The 21,154-nt window shown below is 45.1% G+C and overlaps 1 protein-coding gene across 1 annotated transcript in view; it reads right to left on the reverse strand.

Annotated features, from left to right (window-relative positions):
- Positions 1–11,526: 11,526 nt before the first annotated feature.
- HELZ (helicase with zinc finger) overlaps positions 11,527–21,154 on the reverse strand; it is a 164,714-nt gene continuing 155,086 nt past the window's right edge. The window contains exon 33 of the mRNA XM_035026358.1: positions 11,527–18,417. Within this exon, the coding sequence (XP_034882249.1) occupies positions 18,083–18,417 (335 nt within the window). The 3' untranslated portion in view covers positions 11,527–18,082. The remainder of the gene's footprint in view (positions 18,418–21,154) is intronic.

Genomic DNA, 21,154 nt, shown 5'->3' on the forward strand with positions numbered 1-21,154 from the left:
CGGTTAAGCGCCTGCCTTTGGTCCCAGGGTCAGCTCTCTGCTCAGCAGGGAGCCCTTTTTCCCTCTGCCCCTCTGCCTCTCTCTCTCTCTGTCTCTCATGAATAAATAAATAAAATCTTAAAAAAAAAAGAGAAAAAGTCACTCAAGTGGTATAAGGGCATATTTTAATCAGTAACATACTCTTGCAATAGGGTATAAACTGTGACAGGCTGTCTGGCTCGCGCTACCTGGCCCTTTATGGAAAAAGTTTGCTGACCCCTGTTCTGGAGTAACCGTACACTCATCAGTCAGCTAATTCACCCCTCGCTGTTCCCATCTGTGATGGGAGAGAAAAGAGACCCATTCGTTCTGCTTAGAACAATTTAAAGGGAAGAAGCATGAGTCTGGGGGCACCTGGGTGGTGGGGGTCGTGGTGGGGCTTGTCCAGATGGCTCCGTGTTGTCTCAGGGGGTTGGGCTGGGCTTGCAGGAGTGGCTGAGGAGCCTGGGGGACAGAGAGCACAGCCCAGCCTGCTTTCCAGCCAGGGGTGGAGCAAATGGCTGGCACACGATTGTGAAAGCAAAAGGGTCAAAGAGAGCAGGGTGACATAAATGTCAGGAAGCCAAAGCCGGGAGCTGCAGAGAAGGGAGGGGGGCAGGTGAGTCCTGGAGGAGGCTGCACAGCCCCACGTGGCCCCACAGCCACCGGCGGGCCACTGTCCCAAAGAGGCAGTGACAGAAGCCGAGAGCAAACGTGCTCCAGGTAGGAGAACGGGAAAACGGAAGTCTGGGCCAGCCAGGGAGTTGGGGCCACGGTTTAGGAGTAGGGGGAAAGACAGACGACCTCATCCCACAAACTCCATTTTGGAAGTCAGTGTTATCATCGTTTTTATTATTATGACGACTTTTACCAGAATTAGACCGGTGTGCATCTTAGGTTCCTACATGGGTGCCCGTGTTTTCGGCACCGAAGAGCCCTTCTGAGTGGAATACCAACTGAGCAGAATACACTTGGTTTCCCAGAACTTGAACTCTTTCGAGAGAGTCCTAGGTGCACCCGAAACTGCTTTGCCCACAAAAGCATCCGAGGGTGGCTGCCAGAGAGCCACGCGTTCTCGCATCTGCTCCAGCTTCTGCCGTGGAGAAAAATAGGCCGCAATAAAGCAAAACGGAGCCTGATGCCAAAAAGGAAACAGATCCACCAAACCAAGGAAGGAAAACATGCTTTTCTCCCCAGCCCACTGACCTATGCTTGCCAGGAAAGATGTTCAGAAGGGGCAGTTGGTCCGGCTTGCTCCGGCTGGGTCAGGCTCAGGATTCAGGGTGTCTGCTGGACTCCAGTGCAGGGTTCAGCCAGGCCACGCTCTGAGGGCCTTCTGACCCCTCGCTCGGTGTGTGCGCGCATTTCACGACCATCGGATCAAGGTCTCACACACCTTCACTCTCTCGGCTCTTTAGAATTCACTGGATTCCATGAGGAGCCAGGACTAGCAATTCGGTAATAAATATTTTTGAGTGTGCGATTTTTTTAAATCGCGGTAAAATATACATAGCATAAAATGTACCATCTTAACCATTTTTTTAAAGATTCGCTTATCTATTTGAGAGAGAGTAGTGGGGAGGCGTAGAAGGAGAGGGAGAAGGAGAATCTCAAGCAGACTCCGTGCTGAGCGAGGAGCCTGACATGGGCTCCATCTCACAACCCTGAGATCATGACCTGAGCCGAAGTCAAGAGTCGGATGCTTGACCAACTGAGCCACCCAGGTGCCCCACCATCTTAACCATCTCTAAGTGTGCAGGTCAATAAGATTAAGTACATTCACATTGTCATGCAACCCATCTCCAGAACTCTTCATCGTCCCAAACTGAAACTTTGCCCCCACTAAGCAACTCCCCACTACCCCTCCCCAAGGCGCTGGCAACCACCATTCTCCTTTCTGTCTCTATGAATTTGGCTCCTTTAGAGACCTCACAGAAGTGGAATCATACAGTATTTGTTCTCTCCTGTCCGGTTTATCTCAGCGTAATGTCCTCAAGGTTCATCCATGTGGGAGCCTGAGTCAGAATCTCCTTCCTCTTTAAGGCTGAGTGATATTCCATTGTGTGGCTGACTCTACCATGTTTTGCTTATCCATTCGTCCGTTAATGGACACTTGGGTGGCGGCCACCTTCTGGCTCTTGCGACTAATGCTGCCATGAACAAGGGTGTTCGAGTATATGTCTTTGGGACTCTGTTTGCAATTCTTTTGGATCTCTACCAAGTGTGACATTTTTTAAATCAAAATTATTGCAAAACATCCACGATGAACACAGTATCAAGAGTTGACTTGGAGACAGGATCCAGATTATTGATTTTTCCTACTGTCACGCTCCTGTGACTTGGCATCACGGTGGAAAGCAGCCACAACTGTCCCCGTGTACACAGGAGAAAACGGAAGCAAGTCTGCTGCTTTCCCAGTGTCTAACCAGGGCCCTTTACCAGTCAGTCCTCACCCGACCTCTGTCCAGTAACTGGGGCGCGGAGGGGGGCGGGCTGCAAAGAGACATCTCACCCTCTCTTCGGCTAACACATACAAGGTCCTGACCAAGCGGTTGGGTTCTTACTAATCCCTCCTTGAGACTGAAACTTTCAAGGATCTGCATGTATCTCGATTTTTCCTGGCTGCCCCAATAAAGATGGATTTTCATCACATCCTACAGCAATATTTCCCCTGCCAGTGTGGCCTGTCCTATTTGGATCAAATATTTTATTTACAAGTTCATTTCTAATTTATACCCTGCCCACTTTCAGAAAAGACCTGAAGGAGAGACGGGGACTAAGGACCCGGTGATGTGGAACATAGCTATTACCTGCTGCTGTGCAGGTTGGGAGGGAGCTGCCCACGGGCCCCTCTCGCCCACATTTCATGGTGTCACTTGTTTGCAGCCACCAAGGCCATAAATTCATCCCCACACGAGGCATGGCTCCTGCATGGTAAAGAAAGTTAACTGAGCTCATTGCCATTACCAGGGGCGATGCTTTCTTCCTTCGGCTGGAACATGAAAGACCTGACCTCTTGGAAATTGTCGATTTGGGTTTAGGCTCGCCTCTCTCTTCGCCCACAAAGTGGTCCTGGTAACCCCACGAAGATGGAGGAGGGGAGATTTGCAACCACTACCAGAGCGTCCTGGGCTCTGAATTTAGGGAGCTCAGATATCAATTCCCAAGTCACTGCTTTACACTGCGGATGCCCTCCCCAGCCCACTCCGCCAGGATGATTTGGTCGCAGCAGACACACGCGGCATTTCCCAGGGCCTGGGGGCCACCAAGCCCTAATGAGGCTAATGAACACAAGGATGCGGCCTACCTAGAAAGGTCCAGGAGGCAGGGAGGTGGTGACGTGTGATCCTCTCAAGGGGGAAGCGAGACGCAGCCCCTGAGGCCGGCGCCGCCTCAGTGAGCAGCCATGGGACACCATGACAAAGGAGGCCGAGGGTGAGACGGGGGGGACAGCCGGCAGTTGTCACATGAGGCGATGGCAATGACAGAAGCCGAGAGGCTCACATGCCGGCTCCCCAGATCTGGGCAGCGGACTCTTGGCCGAGAAACGGGCTCCAGGAACTCCCCAGTGCCACTGTTGTGTGGGGTTCACAGAAGTGATATTTACCGCTGCGGGAGGGCGCGGAAGTCTGGCTGAAAGAAGCTTCTCCTCCTCCTCACCTTCCTCGGAGATAGAGGCTCCCTCAAGACCAGGAAGACCCGGATCCATCCCTGCATCCAAGGGGCCTCCCCGTGGCCTCCATGGCAAAGGGTCTGTTGACACACTTCACTCTTCCATTTCCCCGTTCAAGGCCTGCTTCGCACATGGGCTGAAAGCCCCCAGAGCACAGAGGCCAACTGGCCTCTCCAGTGGTGCGTGGGGGACCCCGTGCCCCCAGGAGGCGCCTTCAAGAAGGCAGAAGGAGGGACAATAAATTGCTCTGAGGGAAGCAATGCAGGTTTGTGAGTCGGGTAAAGAACACATGGGGTTGTCTGTCCATGGAGTATTCCATTTGAATCGATGAGGGCCCTGATACGGTTTCCCATGCAAAGGTACACCCTCAGTTACCCTCATCCTTGAGGCCCCACCATGTGCCAGGCCCGGGGCGTGATGGAGAGTTCTAGACTAGGTCAGCTGTGAACTTTCTCAGTTTCGTCACCGGCAAACTGATGGACCAGCATGCATGAGAGCCTAGCTCATCACTTGGTCCCCCCAGTTCTACTGTCCTCTGGGTCCCCTTAGACATGGAGACACACTAAATGGTCCCATGCCTCAGGAAACATGATTTACACATTTTTAAAATCACTGTGAAATATATTTGAGGGGAGCCTGTGTGGCTCAGTCAGTTGGGCATCTGCCTTCAGCTGGGGTCATGATCCCAGGGTCCTGGGATTGAGCCCCACGTCAGGCTCCCTGCTCAGCGAGGAGTCTGCTTCTCCCTCTCCCTCTGCCCCTCCCCTCGCCTGTGCTCTCTCTCAAATAGATAGATAAAATCTTTTCTTAAAAATTAAATAAATAGGGGCGCCTGGGTGGCTCAGTTGGTTGAGCAACTGCCTTCGGCTCAGGTCATGATCCTGGAGTCCCAGGATCGAGTCCCACATCGGACTCCCTGCTCGGTGGGAAGCCTGCTTCTCCCTCTGACCCTCCCCCCTCTCATGTACTCTCTCTCATTCTCGCTCTCTCAAATAAATAAATAAATCTTTTTTAAAAAAATTAAATAAATAAATAAAATGTTTGGGAACCTTCCCATTAGATGATCTTTAAGATTCCTTCTAGCTACACTCAGTGAAGCAAATCCTGCATTCGTAACTGGTACAAGTTCAAGGAAGAAAGCAAGTTCTCCTTAAAATAAAGTTCACGTTAGGGGCACCTGGCTGGCTCAGTCAGTAGAGCACGTGACTCTTAATCTCAGGGTCATGAGTTCGAGCCCCATGCTTGGGTGTAGAGTTTACTTTAAAAAAATTAAAATTAAGTTCACATTGCTTATCTTACGGATGGCCAAGGGAAGGATCTTGAGGAAGGAATAGTACGATGAAGGCAAACAGAGGAGCAGATGAGAGAGGTCTGCGGGGAAGGAGACAGCCAGAAAGCGATAGGACAGTAAGTGTCCCTCCTTCCGGGATCACCACCCGACCTTCCACGTCCTATCAGCTCACATGTGTCCCGGAATAATTCTTCACTGCCACGGACTGACTTTGCACCCCTTTCCACAGCCATACAGTCTGTCTTCCACCCCCTCTGCCACCAGAACCCCTCCCCTGGGGACCACCGACGGCCTCGCCATTGCCAACCACATTCTAGTAGAACTTTCAGTAGCATTTTGTACTTCGGGCCTCTGTTCCTTCCAAAAATTCCCTGGATTTCCTCTTTGTCCTCTTTCTCTTTACAGGGCTCCTGCTTTTCACACCTGCCCCTTATGCCTGGGGGTCTCCAAGTCTCCCATCTTCGGCCTCCTCGTCCCACATCGCAGTTGCTGAGAAATGTCACTCTTTTTTTTTTTTAAAGATTTTTTTTTTTTTTTAATTTATTTGAGACAGAGAGAATGAGAGAGACAGAGAGCACATGAGAGGGGAGAGGGTCAGAGGGAGAAGCAGGCTCCCTGCCGAGCAGGGAGCCCGATGCGGGACTCGATCCAGGGACTCCAGGATCATGACCTGAGCCGAAGGCAGTCGCTTAACCAACTGAGCCACCCAGGCGCCCCGAGAAATGTCACTCTTTCCCAGGCCCTCCGCTCCCTGGGAGCCCATCCCAGCCTGCACCCCACCTCCCCACCTGCACCCCAGGTGCTCCAGAGCGCCCCAGACACATACGTCCAAACCCAACCTCCCACCTCTTACCCGAACCTGCCCTTCGTTCTTTGTTGCTCCCATTTGATGGTGCCGTCCCTACCCATTCGGCCAGGCCGCGCACTGCTGTGTTTCTTTGCCGGACTCCCGGCTTGCTCACCAAGCCACGTGTCACACATGCTCCTCCCGAGACCGCTCCCAAACCCACACCCTCGTCTTGCTCCCTTCCCGCTGCCACCCGGTGTCCCACCGGCCACCAAGAGGGAGTTTTCCAGACCCACCAAGGCCGTCCCCGTCTTTCACACAGGGGGTGTCCTTCGCTTAAACAAATTATGGGCTGAGTGTATTTATTTCCTTTTGATGCTGTAACAAATCACACGAACTCAGTGGCTAAAAATAACACAAATTTATTCTCTTACGATCTGGGGGGCAGAAATGTGAAAGGCTTCTTGCAAGGCTAGAATCAAGGTGCGGGCAGGGATGGCTCCTTCCGGCGGCTCCGGGCGGGAACGTCCAGCCCCTAGAGGCCGCCCACCTTCCCTGGTTGGCGCGTCATTCCGACCCCTGCTTCTGCCACCACATCTGCTTCTCCGACTTTGCCCCCCCACCCCCCCGCCTGCCTCTTCTTAGGACCTTTGGGGTTGCCCTGGGCCCATCCAGATAATCCAAGGTGATCTCCCTATCTCAAGATCCTTAACTTAAATCACATTGGCAAGGTCTCTTTTTTCCACAAAAAGTCACAGGTCCCAGGGATTAGGAGGTGGGCACGGGGTCACAGGTTGTGAGGATTCGGAGGTGGGCGTCTTTGGGGGAACCATTATTCCGTCTACACCACCGAGTATCCACACTGCGCGCGGGGCCCGGTGTTAAAGCAGGACCTAACGAGGGCTGACGGTTCCGTGGTGGAGGAGTTAAAACTCAAGCGCCACGGGGTCTGGGCGGGTCTTGGCAGCACAGAGGGCACGGGGCCTGCCCCTTTCCTGAACCTGCTGAGGGCCCACTTACTCCGCAGGACAGCACGAGGTGACGCGCTCTCCAACCCCTCATGCAAAATTCATGCCTCCCTCCTTCTGTGCCCTTGACGCCGTGCCCGCTCACGGTCCCACTACTTACCCCATTCTGAGCAATCCGGCGTGTCTGCAGGCCTTGCCGGGTTAGAAACTCTCGGAAGGGCAGGGCCGTATTTTCTTCGGGATGAGCCCAGCAGCGAGGACCTTCCCCACAGCAGCCCTTCCTCCAGGCCGTCCGCACAGCGCCCCGCTGGCTAACGGGCAGGGGCCGCAGGCGGCCGAGGAAGATGGGCAGGGAGGAATCAGGGGGTGCAGTAAGAAGGCCTCCCGAGGTAAGAGAGGGGCTTGAAAGACCTGGGGGTCCCTGGCCTTGGGCGTCGGCAGCCAGAGCGGCCTGTCCCCGCGCTCGGCCTGAGGGGGACTAAGGAGACCCAGGCGGCCGGGCCGGGGCTGCGGGGCTGCGGGGCTGCGGGGCGAGAGCCCACCAGCGGACGGCCTGGGAGAACACACACGCTTCCAGAAACGCTTTGCTGAAAGGCTCAAAACTACTTTAATTACCCTGGATCACACATTTTTTTTTTTTTCCAAAACAGTCTCCTCTTCCATCCGCCCTGTTAGCAGAAGCGGCCCAGTGGGAATGATGTGGGTCCTCGGAGGCCTCCAGGGTCAGCCTGGGGAGGAGGTTTGATTCATCAGCGAGAGCCTGTGGGCTTACCCACCTTCCAACGGTTCGTTACTTTTGTCTCGGGTTATGTAACCGGCTCTCAGCCCGGTCAGGAAGCTAAAAGGATTGAATCCTCAAAACTTGCCCTTAGAAGAGCCTCCGCCGAGAGCACCCACTCCTGTTCAGCTTTGTAAAAACACGGACACATCTAGATTCCAAGCGGATGAAAGCCCTGACCAGCAGGTGGGTTGCAGGAGCAGGCCCAAAGCCACCCACTCCCTGACTTCAGCCCCTTCCCTCGAGGCTCCTGTGTCTTTTGCACATAAAGGGGACAAAACCCGAAAGACTAATTAGAACATTTCCAAGTTCCCCTTGCAAGGTCTCCAAACTGCCAGGCACTCCGCTCATATCCAGAGGGCTCGTCATCAGATGCCTCAGATTCACATTTCTGTTCGATTAGCGAGCAAACGGCATCACAGCTCCTCCTCCTCCTCCTCCGGTTTCCTTTGCAGGGGAGCCCAGAGCCCGCCAGCCATGCCCACCTTCCAGAGTCCTCTGCCGGCTCCTCTGAGCACCTCAGCAGAGCCACGTTCTTCTCGGGGATTAGCAGCAGAGTTTCCCGAAACAGTGGCTCAAATCAATTTGCAGGGCACCAGTTTTAATGAGCTAAGAGTGGGATAATACCACGGATTTTGCAAGCTGCAGCTTCTGTTCAATTTAACTACCTCCCTCGGTGGATTTACAGTCCACCAGAGCTGGCTTCAGGCAAAAGGGCCTTTCATCACTTTCCCCAAACTCTGCATGGTAAGTATATGCCTAGAGACTGGGACAAGCTGAAGCAGGCAGCATCCATCCGAATGGACAGAACCATGGGGAAGCTGTCAAACTAAGGGTTCCAACAGTCATACCTGGTAAGACACAAAATACCGGCGAATGCTAATGCTTTGTCACTGCTCGGGGAGCTGTGTGGAGTGGGTGGGGACAGCTCACCCCTCCTGCACCCCAGGCCATCACTCCGGGCCCAGCTGTCACCTGGCCGCGCTGAACTGGCAAAGGACGTCAGCGGGGAGGGGAGAGCGTCTTGAAGTTCTTCTCTAATCCAAGCCTGTGAGATGGCCAGTTCCGCGAGCGTTCGAGGGCCTGCTATGTAAAAGGCATAGGGCCCGTAGGTTGAGAGGTCACAGGACACGATCTCTGCCACCCACAAACTCATAACCCCCTACCTGTAAAACACACCCTGTGATAGCAGAGGTAGAAGGCTCAGCTGCATGTAGAGAGAAAAAGGGGCTAAATCCAACTGCTGGCGTTTACACAGTCTTGACCAACAAGCAGAGCTTCCCAGAGGAGACCTGGGGTTGGGGGCAGGAGTGCTGAAGGCATGCTCCAAAGCAAAGAGGCAAGAAGTCAGGGGCTCATTGGCGGGCCGGGGGGGCGGCAAGTGGTCTGATTTAGTCTGCTGTATACGGTGCTTGGGAACAAAACTTGGAGGATGGGGTGGGGAGGGGGGTGCCTCCAAAGTCCAGTGAAGAAATTCAGGTTGTGATGGGAAACCACCAGAAAGAGAGCGGCACGAACAGATCTGTTTCAGCAAAGTAACTCCGGCTTCGACTGGCAGGAGGAACTGGGGCAATGGGGTTCTTCAAACCTGAAGAAAAGGACTTCCATCCACCGGGGGGGGGGTTCATTTGGACAACACTATATGTGAGGTGAGCAGCAAAGTCCATTTCAGACTGAGGGAACTTCAGCTGCTTAAAACCACCCACGCGGGCATTTGGATACTGCAGTTCAACCAAGTTAGGTGCAAACAAGTCTCCCTTCCAGCACTGAGCCTCCACTAAGCCAACTTTCTCTCCATCTTTGTGCTTGACCTACGCTCCATACGCAATGCTCCCACCTTGCAGTTTTGATGAAATTGCATTTTCCCACTAACTTTCACACTGATACCATTCTCAGAAAAATGCTCCGAAGAGCACCAAAGTGACACAGGGATTAAAACCTGAGAGTCTTGGGGCACCTGGGTGGCTCAGTCGTTAAGCGTCTGCCTTCGGCTCAGGTCATGATCCCAGGGTCCTGGGTTCGAGCCCGACATCGGGCTCCCTGCTCCACGGGAAGCCTGCTTCTCCCTCTCCCGCTCCCCCTGTTTGTGTTCCCTCTCTTACTGTGTCTCTCTGTCAAAAAAATAAATAAAATCTTTAAAAAAATAAAAATAAAAATAAAAATAAATAAATAAATAAAACCTGAGAGTCTTATTTGCATTTTCCCACTAAAGATGGGGACCGGCTTACTCCATCTAGAGCAGACGGAAGCTCAGGGAGCCCTCCAAATCCATTTGATTTATACGTAAAGAAGTGTTCCTCTTTCCAAAATTCCCGAGATGATTTGTGTCATATCGTATCAGTTCAACTCAAAGAAAGCAAGACACCTAGCTTAAAAACTGATTCGCTGCAATGAGTAAGGATTATAAAATGTCCTTACGAGAGGCTGAGGGTCCTTACCACTGACGTTTACAAACTTCTAAGACAGTGCATTAAAAAAAAAAAAAAAAAAGACAGTGTATTCAAGTTAGATTTATGGTGCCACGCTAATAGGATATTAAAAATAAAATAACCAGGGCACACAAAGCATTCTGTGACCTGCTAATGCTTCTCAAAATCACATCATGGCAGATGCAAAGAATTATCCCCCCAGCAAAAAGAAGACCCTGACTCAGGGTGATTTTCTGCACAGCCAGTATTTTGGGGTTCGGGGGGTGTCACACCACTGTGTCGTGTATTATTCATACACCCATACAGTATATTGACATAAACTAGGTTTATGAGCTCTGAAATTAATTCTGGGCTGCACAAACCCAGCATTAACAAGCGACTTTGGTGACTTTTCCCAATTCCTCAGATCTGCGCTGAATGGCAACTTCTGAGAAGGGTGCATTTTCTCGCTGCCCACTTGCAGGTCACACCTTAAGCCCCCATAAAGAAAGGCCGGCCTTTGCTACCGCTGAGGTTCAGAGATTTAAGTCAAGTCACAAATTTCCAGAAAACTAGTTAGAATTTTACAAATGAACACTTAGTTTCACAGCTAGTATCATGAATAAAGTAAAGGTGCTGTGCCTAACTTCTGTCAGATCTTGGATCACAAAAGTAAAAGGAAGCAGAGAATTGTGGTTCACGCGTAATAAACCAATCTCCAAATTATTAAAAAGGCATTTTATTATAAATACATTTTAGTTGTAGCAGTAAAATACATTTTGTGTTACCATGAATCTTTTAAGACAAAAGAACTTCACTGAGACAATGATCACAATGTAAGAAGTGTAGACCCCGCACCCCCCCCCCAAAAATGGAAAAGTTGTCCAAAGGAACCAAAGCGGCTAAAGTAATTCCAAAACCTGGTTTAAAAAAAAAAAAAAGGAAGAAAATAAAGACCCTAGAGAGTGGCTTTGGGGTTATTTTATGGTACAAAGTCATTTTTACTTTGAAGGATAAACTCTTTAGGTATTAGAACCTCTCAGATGAGGTATCGTTCACTGTGAAGAAAAAAAATAATCATTATAATTTTGCCAGAAATTAAGATTATTAGATGGCTGCACAACTGGGCCTGAAGAGGTGGAGACAGATCATCTCAGTTTTATAAAGCCTCCCTTTGGAAGACTTGCCAAAGTAAGACCCCGTACGGATTTGCTAAGTAACTGATTGTATGAAGTTAGCTGAACAAGTTTAGGTAAGAACTGTATTTTTGAAGCCTTAAAACACACACACACACACACACACATACACACACAAAAAAAAACCTGTCACTAATAACAGGACCCATTCCAAAATGCAAAACCCATTACCTTTATAATTGAGAGGAGAGGTATTTTCATCACCGTATTTACCTAGGATACAACTACTACATATAACCAGTACCTTCATGGGTTCCAAAGAATCAGGTCAGACGACGGGCACAGAAAAAGCGGATACAGTACAGTGTATACATGGATTGACAGGAAGCAGGCATGGTCTGGATCTCTAGAAATCCAAGACCCTTCCTCTGGATGGGAGGGGAGGACTGAGAAACATTCTCAGGTGGAACCCACACGTTGGGACTTCAACCTGTGAGCTACTGAAAGACAGAGAGAGGTCTTTGTATACGAGGCATCATGCAAAGCCAAATGTAAGTCAACCAAAGCTCCCTGTGGGCTGGAAATGGACAAAGGAACCTGTGCCGAACATGGAAACAATCCCCGCGGAAGGGTAATCAAGCCTTTCAAGGAGGAAGTGCTGTGTCTGAAGAATTCCAAAGCTGTGCATTCTCTGATGCTTATCATGGGTACTTCTACACCTAAGTATTCTAGAATCTATTGCCTTCAAAATATTTTTTCTCCTTCTAATATCTCAGTAAATTCAAAGCCAAACTAAAAACCAGAGGCAGAGTGCAATACCCCTCAAGCTGCAGTCTGGGGGGGGGGGGGTACATTACCAACAACGACAGTAATATATAAATTTTAAAACATCGAAAGACTTTCTCAGTTTCTTTCTCAAAAATACCTTGCTCATACATGTGCACCTATGGTTTATGAGTAACTCATGCTGTCTAGGTGGTGGATTCCTCTAGACTGTTTCTGCAAACATATATAGATTTAAGTAGGAAAGGAATCAGAGACAATTATCAATTTTCTGCCATATACAACACTTCAGGCTCCCCTAACACTTGCTGGCATGGCAGAGAATCCAACGTAACTTTGTTAACCTGAGAAACACATCATCTGAAAAGCAAATCCTTTGCCTTCATCCCCACCGCCCACCTCCCCCCACCCCACCCCGCAAAAAGCCGCAAAAACTACGAACACATTATTTGAGGATTACCTATTGTTTTCAATGCTCCATGTCACTGCCATCTTAGGACCAGGCCTCCTGTACTTAGTGCCGCGATAAATGCAAAGTGCATTCTCGTGACGTTCCGATGGCTCCCTCTCACAATTCTCATCTCCACGTGTAGGGACCGAGACCAACTCTAAGCACACCAAATGCACAGCTTCCAGAACAAAGCCCAGGTTGTAGCGTACACAAAACCAATCTCGCCCTAGAAATGAGTGAGCTCCTGCACCCTAACGTGGGAGAGTACCACAGTCCTTAACGGGGGATGGCGGCCGCCAATCCGGAGGCTCTCGTCACTCCAGAGATCTTTCTCCATGAATGTTCCACTCATGGCATCGTAACTATTAAAATTTCTCACGGGGTAAGTTGTTTACACTGAGTAAAGAAATGCATGGTTGGAAAGACCTTCGGACTTCCTCTAGACCAGCAGTTCTCAAAGTGTGGTTCCTGAGCCATAGCAGCATCACCTGAGAGCTTGCTGCAAATGCAAATGATCAAGCTTCAGCCTGGGATCAGAAACTCTAGGGCGGGGTCCAGCGATCCGTGTTTCAACAAGACCACCAGGTAATTCCGATGCTGGCTAAAGTTTGCCTACCCTGCTCGAACTTCTAAAATCTTAAAATAGGGCAGATCTTTGAACAGATACTACTGGGTGACTTCTGTGTTGAAACTATGTAATTCGCTACCCCTCCCTTCCCCTTTACTTCTCAAACATCAAAAGAAGTTATTAATGAAAAAATTCATTTGAAAAAACCAAGTGTTTTTAAAAGTAGTATTGATTTCCCCTCCTAGACATAGTTCTAAGGCAGGCAGTCACATGCTAGGATGCAAAATAAAATACAGAAGAGGCCTCCTACATGAGGTGTAGAAATAGCTAAAAAGACACCCCAAGAACATAATGAAAGTCCCATAATATTGTTTAATGAACTCATAGAATTATATAAAACTTACTATGCTTTATGCTTAATATTTGTATCAAAATAAAATCTCTGTTGAACAAATTGCAAATAAAATCTGGCCTAATGCTGATTACTGAAACTATACGTGTATGAATGTCTCTGGGTTTCCTTCACGCTCCAGTTTTAGAAGCTTTAGACAACCGTATTAACTGGGTTTAGGATTTAACTGCAGCTCACATTACTAAGTCTAGATTCTTCTACCTTCAAAAAAATTTAGAAACTCCTGTGACTGTTTCCTTAAAGTTTATTCCAAAGTAGGTATTTTCCATCATTTCAAAAATTTCAAATGTTACATTAAAAATGTCTTATTTTTAATGTTTGATATTCTAGTTTAAAGTAGTAACAATACATTTTCTGAATGTCTTATAAGAATGTTAAACGTTAGTTAAGAGTCACTCCTTTTAACAGTGGTCTTGCAATTGCTAATTAAACAGATGTATGAAAGTAGTAAGTGTGAATTTAGCAGCTTTACAGTAAAATCTCAGCAAACAAATATCCAACTTCAAGTAGAAGGGAAATGCGAGACACCTAATATAGTGAGAACTGTGAAGACTAGCATGCCACTTACTCTTTCATGATGATATCTTTATAATATGAAAGACATCGCTACGTGAGATTTTGAACAAGAAATCATAGAACATTATCCATTATTTCTAATTGCTGGGTAGTTTGTGGATCAGATGGCAAAGAGGGGAAAGCAAAATCAGATTAACACATTTACTTCCAAGATTTAGGAAGACACATAGGGTGGTGGTAGAAATTAAGGATTTTTGTATGTTCCGGGAATGGCTTGCAAGAAATAATGTCTGGTAAATCATAAAGGACAAATTATTACCTTTGTGGAGCTGGAAGAAAAAAGAAAAAAAAAAACAAGGATGGTAGCCTAAATTACATTTTAAGGCAGCAATCTGTATCTTTCAATATATTTAAAGTTTTAATCTTGTATTTTTATACTTTTTCTGGGATTCCCTTTTTAGAGACAACTTTGATATGAAACAATGCTAACAGGTGTCTCTTTTTAAATGACTATTTCAGCAAATCTAATTTTCCTAACAATAGCTGAAATCTAAAATTTAGCTTGAAATTGTTTTTTCAGGCCCCTGGTTCTTAGGCAAGGGTGGCTCTCTCTGGCCAAGGTAGCTAGAGATACATTCTTCTATGTTTATATGTTTCTTTGTTTATAGTTTTGCTCTTGAGATGTATATACATGAAAAATATTAAACATGTCAGGTAACTACACTAGAGCAAGATAATATTATATATTAATCATCTCAAAGTGAGGAAATTCAGTTAGCTTTCTCAGCAATTTCAATGCCTCCATAAACAAGGAAACTGTTTTCGCAAATAGGTCTTGGAGATTGCTATGTTTAATTAGGTAATGCTTATTCAGTGGGAATTCTGCTTATTTTACTTATTCTGCAATTCTTTGAACTGAAAAGACCAATTGATGTTTACACTGAACCTGAACTTATTCTAGAATCTCTCATGAAAAAAAACACACAAAGCAGTTTGTTATTTCATATATACAAAATGACCTGGATAGAAAGCCTATCTGTCTGAGGAAAGGAAAATTAAGGTCATGTTAGTTTAAACAGTCAATAATTAACTACTGATTAATCAAAAACAAAGCTCTGCTATAACAATTTGGTAAAGTGTGTGTCAAAATGGCAGCCAAAACCCCTTTTAAAAACACACCAGAAAATATCCATGTTACACTGAATGAGGTTCTTCAAATCTTAACAAAAATTCATTTTTAGATCAGGAGAAAAACCTTTAGCATAGATACTCTACAACTGCTATCACCCAAAAGAATTTCTTTAAGATAAAAAAAGAAAATCTCAAGTAGCACTGAAATTAAAAAGATGAATAAAAAAAATAGTTCTGGCAAGAAAAAGGAAAAACCTCAGAGTGATACGAAGAACAAAGAAGTAGAAAGACATCATGTGAACAATTAACTTCACGTAAAAGAAATCTGTTCTGGAAGAAAAGGAAGCTGGTAATACTTGGTATTATCCAAGAGCTAACATCAAAGTTTCTTTAAAAAAAAACAAAAAACAGTTCCATCTCAACTCTAAGGTTGAACCTGGGACGTAAGTTGTTTTCTAAGTCTGCTTTGTGGGTACTTGCTGATACTGCCCAAGTAATACCCAGACAGCATGAACGGTCCTCAAAAGCCAGGCCTCATTTCAAGAGAAACTTAAGTGATTCTTGCAGTAAGACTTGCTCAGAACCATTATTTATGGTTGGAAAGATGGCACTGAGTAATGCTGATGAAGAGTAAGTGTGTTGGAACACACATTCGAAGCAGAATCTAAAATAAGGTAGTGGATGAAAACAGTATCTGAATCCTTGACCGGCTGCAGGAACAGTAAGGAAATGAGGGACACTCAGACACAGCAGAGCAGGGGACTGGTAAGTAGCTATTATTTCTAGGGTTTTTTGGGAAACAACTGCTTAGAACAGGTCTGTCACAACGACTTAGCAGCTTCCTTACCCAAAGCTTCCAGCATCGGTATATTTATACAAAGTGGTGGGGTGTGCACTTGACCTCTTTAAATATAAATACAAATAATTTCAAACTGATTTTTTAAAGATTCAAGTACGGAAAACAGAAAATCAGGCAATCACTCCACGACAAGGGATTAACTGAAAGCCCTGACAAGCCAGTTCTATCTTCCTAGTCTCAAAAGCTCTTAAACATGTGTGTTGTGGGGGAGGAGAATCATCATTGCTGAAGAGACTATCTTTCACAGACATCCTCACATCAGAGAGATCTAATTTTCATTTGGGCTCTGCCTTGAGTTTCGTCATAGAGTCGGAAATACATATAGCTATGTGGCAAAAAATTTTCTTTTCTTGTGACTAAAGTTATGTTGAGCAAAATCTGACCTAGTTAAATGTGTCGGCCTGACCTCATACAGAGAAAACGTGGTGCTGGAACTTGCCGGCTCTGTTTTCCAACTGTGATTTATACTAACCATTAACACGTCTGCAGTCGACAGGTCTCCATCTGCTGCCTCACATGGAGACTCACGGCCCCTAACAGAAAGCCACAGGCAAATGACGGGCACCCACTCTGCACAGAAAGACAGAACAGAAGAAGAGAGGCACTCCTTCTTTGTCCTGCAGGCTCGCTAACCTTGAACTAAAGGCATTCTCTTCTCCTAAATTGTCTGAGGATGACGGGGGCGGGGGGCGGGGTTGTAGCCGGCCCACAACAACTAAACTCCAGTCACAGAAGAGATGTAAGGAGTTTTCTTTACTCCTGCTACTTTGCAACCCCATTTTAAAAATGTACTGTGAATACAGGATGGCCTATTCAAAAGCAGTCCTCCAAAAAACTATTTTTGAATGGATCATCAGGATCCATTGGTTCATTAGCAATGTTTTCCAACCTTATCTTATTAAAAAAAAAAAAAAAGTTATATTGTAGTTTCAAGATATCTCTGAAGTATAAAAGTAGTACTACCAAATCAGGAAAACAATAAGGACATGCATTGTTTCAAATGTGTTACAAGACTACAAGTTTTAAGAGGGTAAATGTTTTCCTTTGGATTTTACCAAAGTTCATTCAAAACAATTTTTAAACTGTAGAATATTTAAGATAGCTATTTAAATTTTATATTTTTATACAAGTTCAGTGGGGTTATTTTTATAAGAATCAAAAGACATGAAAAACAAGGGTAGTTTTTTGCCCCAGATTTTGATGAATTTTGATACATCTTGGACAAACATTATATTTCTTTTTAATGATGTTCCTCAAACAAAACAGTTAGCAAAATATTTGAATTGCCATATATAATGTCACATTTTAATGTAAACATCAAATAAGGTACCAAAATTTTTACTGGAGGGGGGAAAAAAAAAAACAAACCTTAAAGCGGCACAATTCTTTATACCACTGGAGGGGGGAGGGGAAAGCCAGATTACAAACATTTACACATGCATAGTGAGAAAAAAAGGATTTTACTAAATTCACGCATTTTTAAAATAGTTATCAAGTCTACTAAGCACCAACAATCCTAAAAATTTTTCAGCTTCATGATTTGTTTAAAAAAAAACACACACACACTATCAAATTAACGTTAAAAACAAGCTTGAAGTATAGCTTGTCCAAAAAATAACTAAATATGCCAATGTTTTTTCATGTTACAAAAAACAGTGGCATACAAAATACACCTGCAAAGAATGCCTTTAACTCTATCCTACAGTGGATGGAGATTACAACAGCACATCATACATAGTCTAAAACTATAAAAGTTTTAGAATGCAGCATCTTGTCACAAAAAAAAAAAGCTGATAAAACTTAAAGTATTTAGAAGATGCTGCCCCTTTATTTTAAAAAATTTTAAATGAATTTAAGCAAAAATAACATACATTTGTACATCAACTGGCCATTTCTGGTACAGAAACCCAGCATATGGTAATATTATTGAATAAATGTAAATGCTACTTACAATTTTTTTTCTTTTTAAATACATTTTAGACAAAGTTTTTTTTCTTTTTTTTATAGTTGCACAATTAACCTCTTAGCTGCTAGCTTGATGCAAACATATGTAACAATACACAAATTTAAAAATATTTTTTATTCTACATAAAAGCTGTCAAAAGACTCACGTCAAAAATGCAAAATAATGGAATATACTTTTAAAAAAATTAGTTGCAAGTCTAGCAGCAAAGCAATTAAGTGAAACGTATTTAATATTAAAACAAAGGGAACTGTGCATCTATAGATGAAGTCCAACTATCTTAATTCTACTGATACAAACAGAAATTAAAACATTCTCCCTTGAGGGAAAAAAAAAGTGATTATTTAAAATAAGAGTAAAAGCCATTGCTGCCTGATGAGCTCCCCAGGCTAAGTTCCTGGAATAGAGACAGGGGGTCGCTGCTCTTCTTGGCCTGCTCAGGCTGGGGCCTGGGCTTGGGAGGGGCCCGTAAAGCGCTGGCATAGGACATGGTGGGCTTGCTGCCCCCAGAGCCCTGCTGGCTACTGCTGTTGGCCGACTCCACCATCTGCTTGTTGGGCATGAGAGGGGGGAACTGGCTGAGGTGCTGCAGCACATTATAGTTGAAGGAACTGGACACCTCGAGGTTCTCAGACTTCAGCTGATCCTCAGGGGCTTTGACGGTCTTGGGTGGAACTAAAAGCAGAGAACAGTAATACAGATTTAAGGGCACGCCCAGCAACATTCGTCCATCCGGTCAGCTCAGGGTATCACAACTGGTTCCCATCTCCGGGAACTCAGTGATAGTACAGCCACGAGGACAGACCACTTCTGCCACAGAATGTTGAAATCACAACACATCTAGGGGCGCCTGGGTGGCTCAGTCATTGAGCATCTGCCTTCGGCTCGGGTTATGATCCCAGGGTACTGGGATCGAGCCCCGCATCGGGCTCCCTGCTCAGGGCGGAGCCTGCTTCTCCCTCTCTCACTCCCCCTGCTTGGGTTCCTGTTCTCACCATTTCTCTCTCTGTCAAATAAATAAATAAAATCTTAAAAAAAAAAAAAAAAAGGAAATCACAACACATCTAATCAAATGTCTCAGTCTCATTAATAACACTTGCAAAAGAATTAACTATGTAAACTGGAATAGCTAACATATAAAACTAAAGGTCAAAGACGAAGGTTTGCTTCAAAAAACTAATTTTATATGCGTACACTGTGATATTTATTATGTTAACTGCTCAACTTTGAAAGTGGGAACATACATGTTCTTTTTTAAATAGAAAGGAGCTGTATATGCAGACTTCTGGTCAAACAGATCTTATGATTAACCTAAGTAATAGTAACATTGGATTCCATTTCTTAAAAATGCTTTTCTTGGGCGCCTGGGTGGCTCAGTTGGTTAAGCGACTGCCTTCGGCTCAGGTCATGATCCTGGAGTCCCGGGATCGGGTCCCACATCGGGCTCCCTGCTCGGCGGGGAGTCTGCTTCTCCCTCTGACCCTCCTCCCTCTCATGCTCTCTGTCTCTCATTCTCTCTGTCTCAAATAAATAAATAAAATCTTAAAAAAAAAAAATGCTTTTCTTGTAATACGTAAGTAAACAGAATATGGTGGAGGAAAAACGTCTATAAATTTTTCTTCACATTTCCTGTATGTCATTTGCCTGATTCTTAACATCCTTTAAGATTCAACTCCACTCTTCCTAATTTTATTGTCCACTAAACCATGACTTGTTTTCAAACACTGTTTTTTTTTTCAATCTTTTCAATGTTTAACTAAAGTGGGGGGAGGAAAAATAATTTTCCCTCTACTCTTGTAGGTTCTTGGCTGAGACACCACCCCCCCCACAGTAAGACAGATTAACAAGAGAAAAACAACAAAAGTTTAATAAACATGCATACTTTCTGTATACATGAGGGAGATCCAGGAAACCTGAATAACTCCCCAAAATGGCCCAAGCCAGCAACTAAAATAACATCTCCAGCTAAAGGCAAAAGAAGACGTTGGGGGTAGAGGGCAGTTATGCAAGGTTACCAGGAAAAGCACAGTGAACAAGGGTAAGGTTCTTATGCAGGGTTAAGTTAACTTAAGGTAAACTGTTTTCTTCTCCATGGATAGTTTCCAGAAATTTAGAATCATCCTTCTCTTCCTGGTACAGAGAGGGAGATACTCTTAAAAATAGAGATTTCCCTTGTAAATGTAAATCTCTCTTACAAAAGGTTAACTCTCACCCAGTTTTTAGAGCTTCTGTGTCTATAGTTTCTTAAAAATAATCAGCCTAAAATAATCTTTATGCCAAAAAAGCCTATTTGAGGGTGGCAAATTCTACTACCCTTCGCTAATATTGTATTGGATTATAATCATAATACATATTCATTGAGGATAATTTGGAAATTACAGAAAAAGCCAAAGAGGGGGCGCCTGGGCAGCTTAGTCGTTAAGCCTCTGCCTTGGGCTCAGGTCATGATCCCAGGGTCCTGGGATCGAGTCCCGCATCGGGAACCCTGCTCAGCAGGAAGCCTGCTTCTCCCTCTCCCACTCCCCCTGCTTGTGTTCCCTCTCTCTGTCAAATAAACAAAACAAAAAAACCCAACCAACCAAAAACAAAAAACAAAAACAAAACAAAAAGAAAAAGGCCACATTCCCATATACCACAGATAAGCCTTAACTTGTTGGTGTGCTTCTTCCTAAAGACATCGTATACCACCGATACTTCATAAGTTATTTAAGTAACCTCTCATTTTTAGAAATTTGGATTATAGTCAATTTTTCACCTTAAATACTGTGATAAATGTTATTATAAACAAATATTTATTACAGACAAATATTCACGACTACTTCCTTACGAAAAACACTGACAGTATAATGCCTGAGTCCTGAGGTATACACACAATTAAAGCTTTCGATAACTACAGCCAAACTCTCCTGCAGACAGATACTACTTATATACACTCCGCCAACAATGCCTGCTCATTTCCCTACCCAGTCACAAGACTGGTGTTACTTGTTTAGCCTTAGTCTATTTTATAAATATATACCTTGTTGTAGCTCTAATTTGCATGTCTTTTGATTACTGGTGTTTATGATTTTTTTTCCTATGTTTATTATCTATTTGTGTATTGGGATGTTAAAGTGAAAATATTTCATTTTTTAGTCTTCGCATTTCATTGTTTTAATATGTTATTTTCACAGTACTATTTTAAAACTTTAAAAATTCATAAAATTGTTCAGGGGCGCCTGAGTGGCTCAATCGGTTAAGCATCTGACCCTTGATTTCAGCTCAGGTCATGATTTCAGAGTCGTGGGATCAAGCTCCACATTGATCTCTGTGCTCAGCTCGAGTCTGCTCGAGATTCTCTCTCTCCCTTTCCCTCTGACCCTCTTCCTCCTCATGAGCTTATGCGCACTCTCTCTCTCTCTAAAAATGAATA

Source organism: Mirounga leonina, unplaced genomic scaffold, assembly GCF_011800145.1.
Source record: "Mirounga leonina isolate KUSES-001 unplaced genomic scaffold, KU_Mleo_1.0 Mir_197, whole genome shotgun sequence".
Taxonomy (NCBI): domain Eukaryota; kingdom Metazoa; phylum Chordata; class Mammalia; order Carnivora; family Phocidae; genus Mirounga; species Mirounga leonina.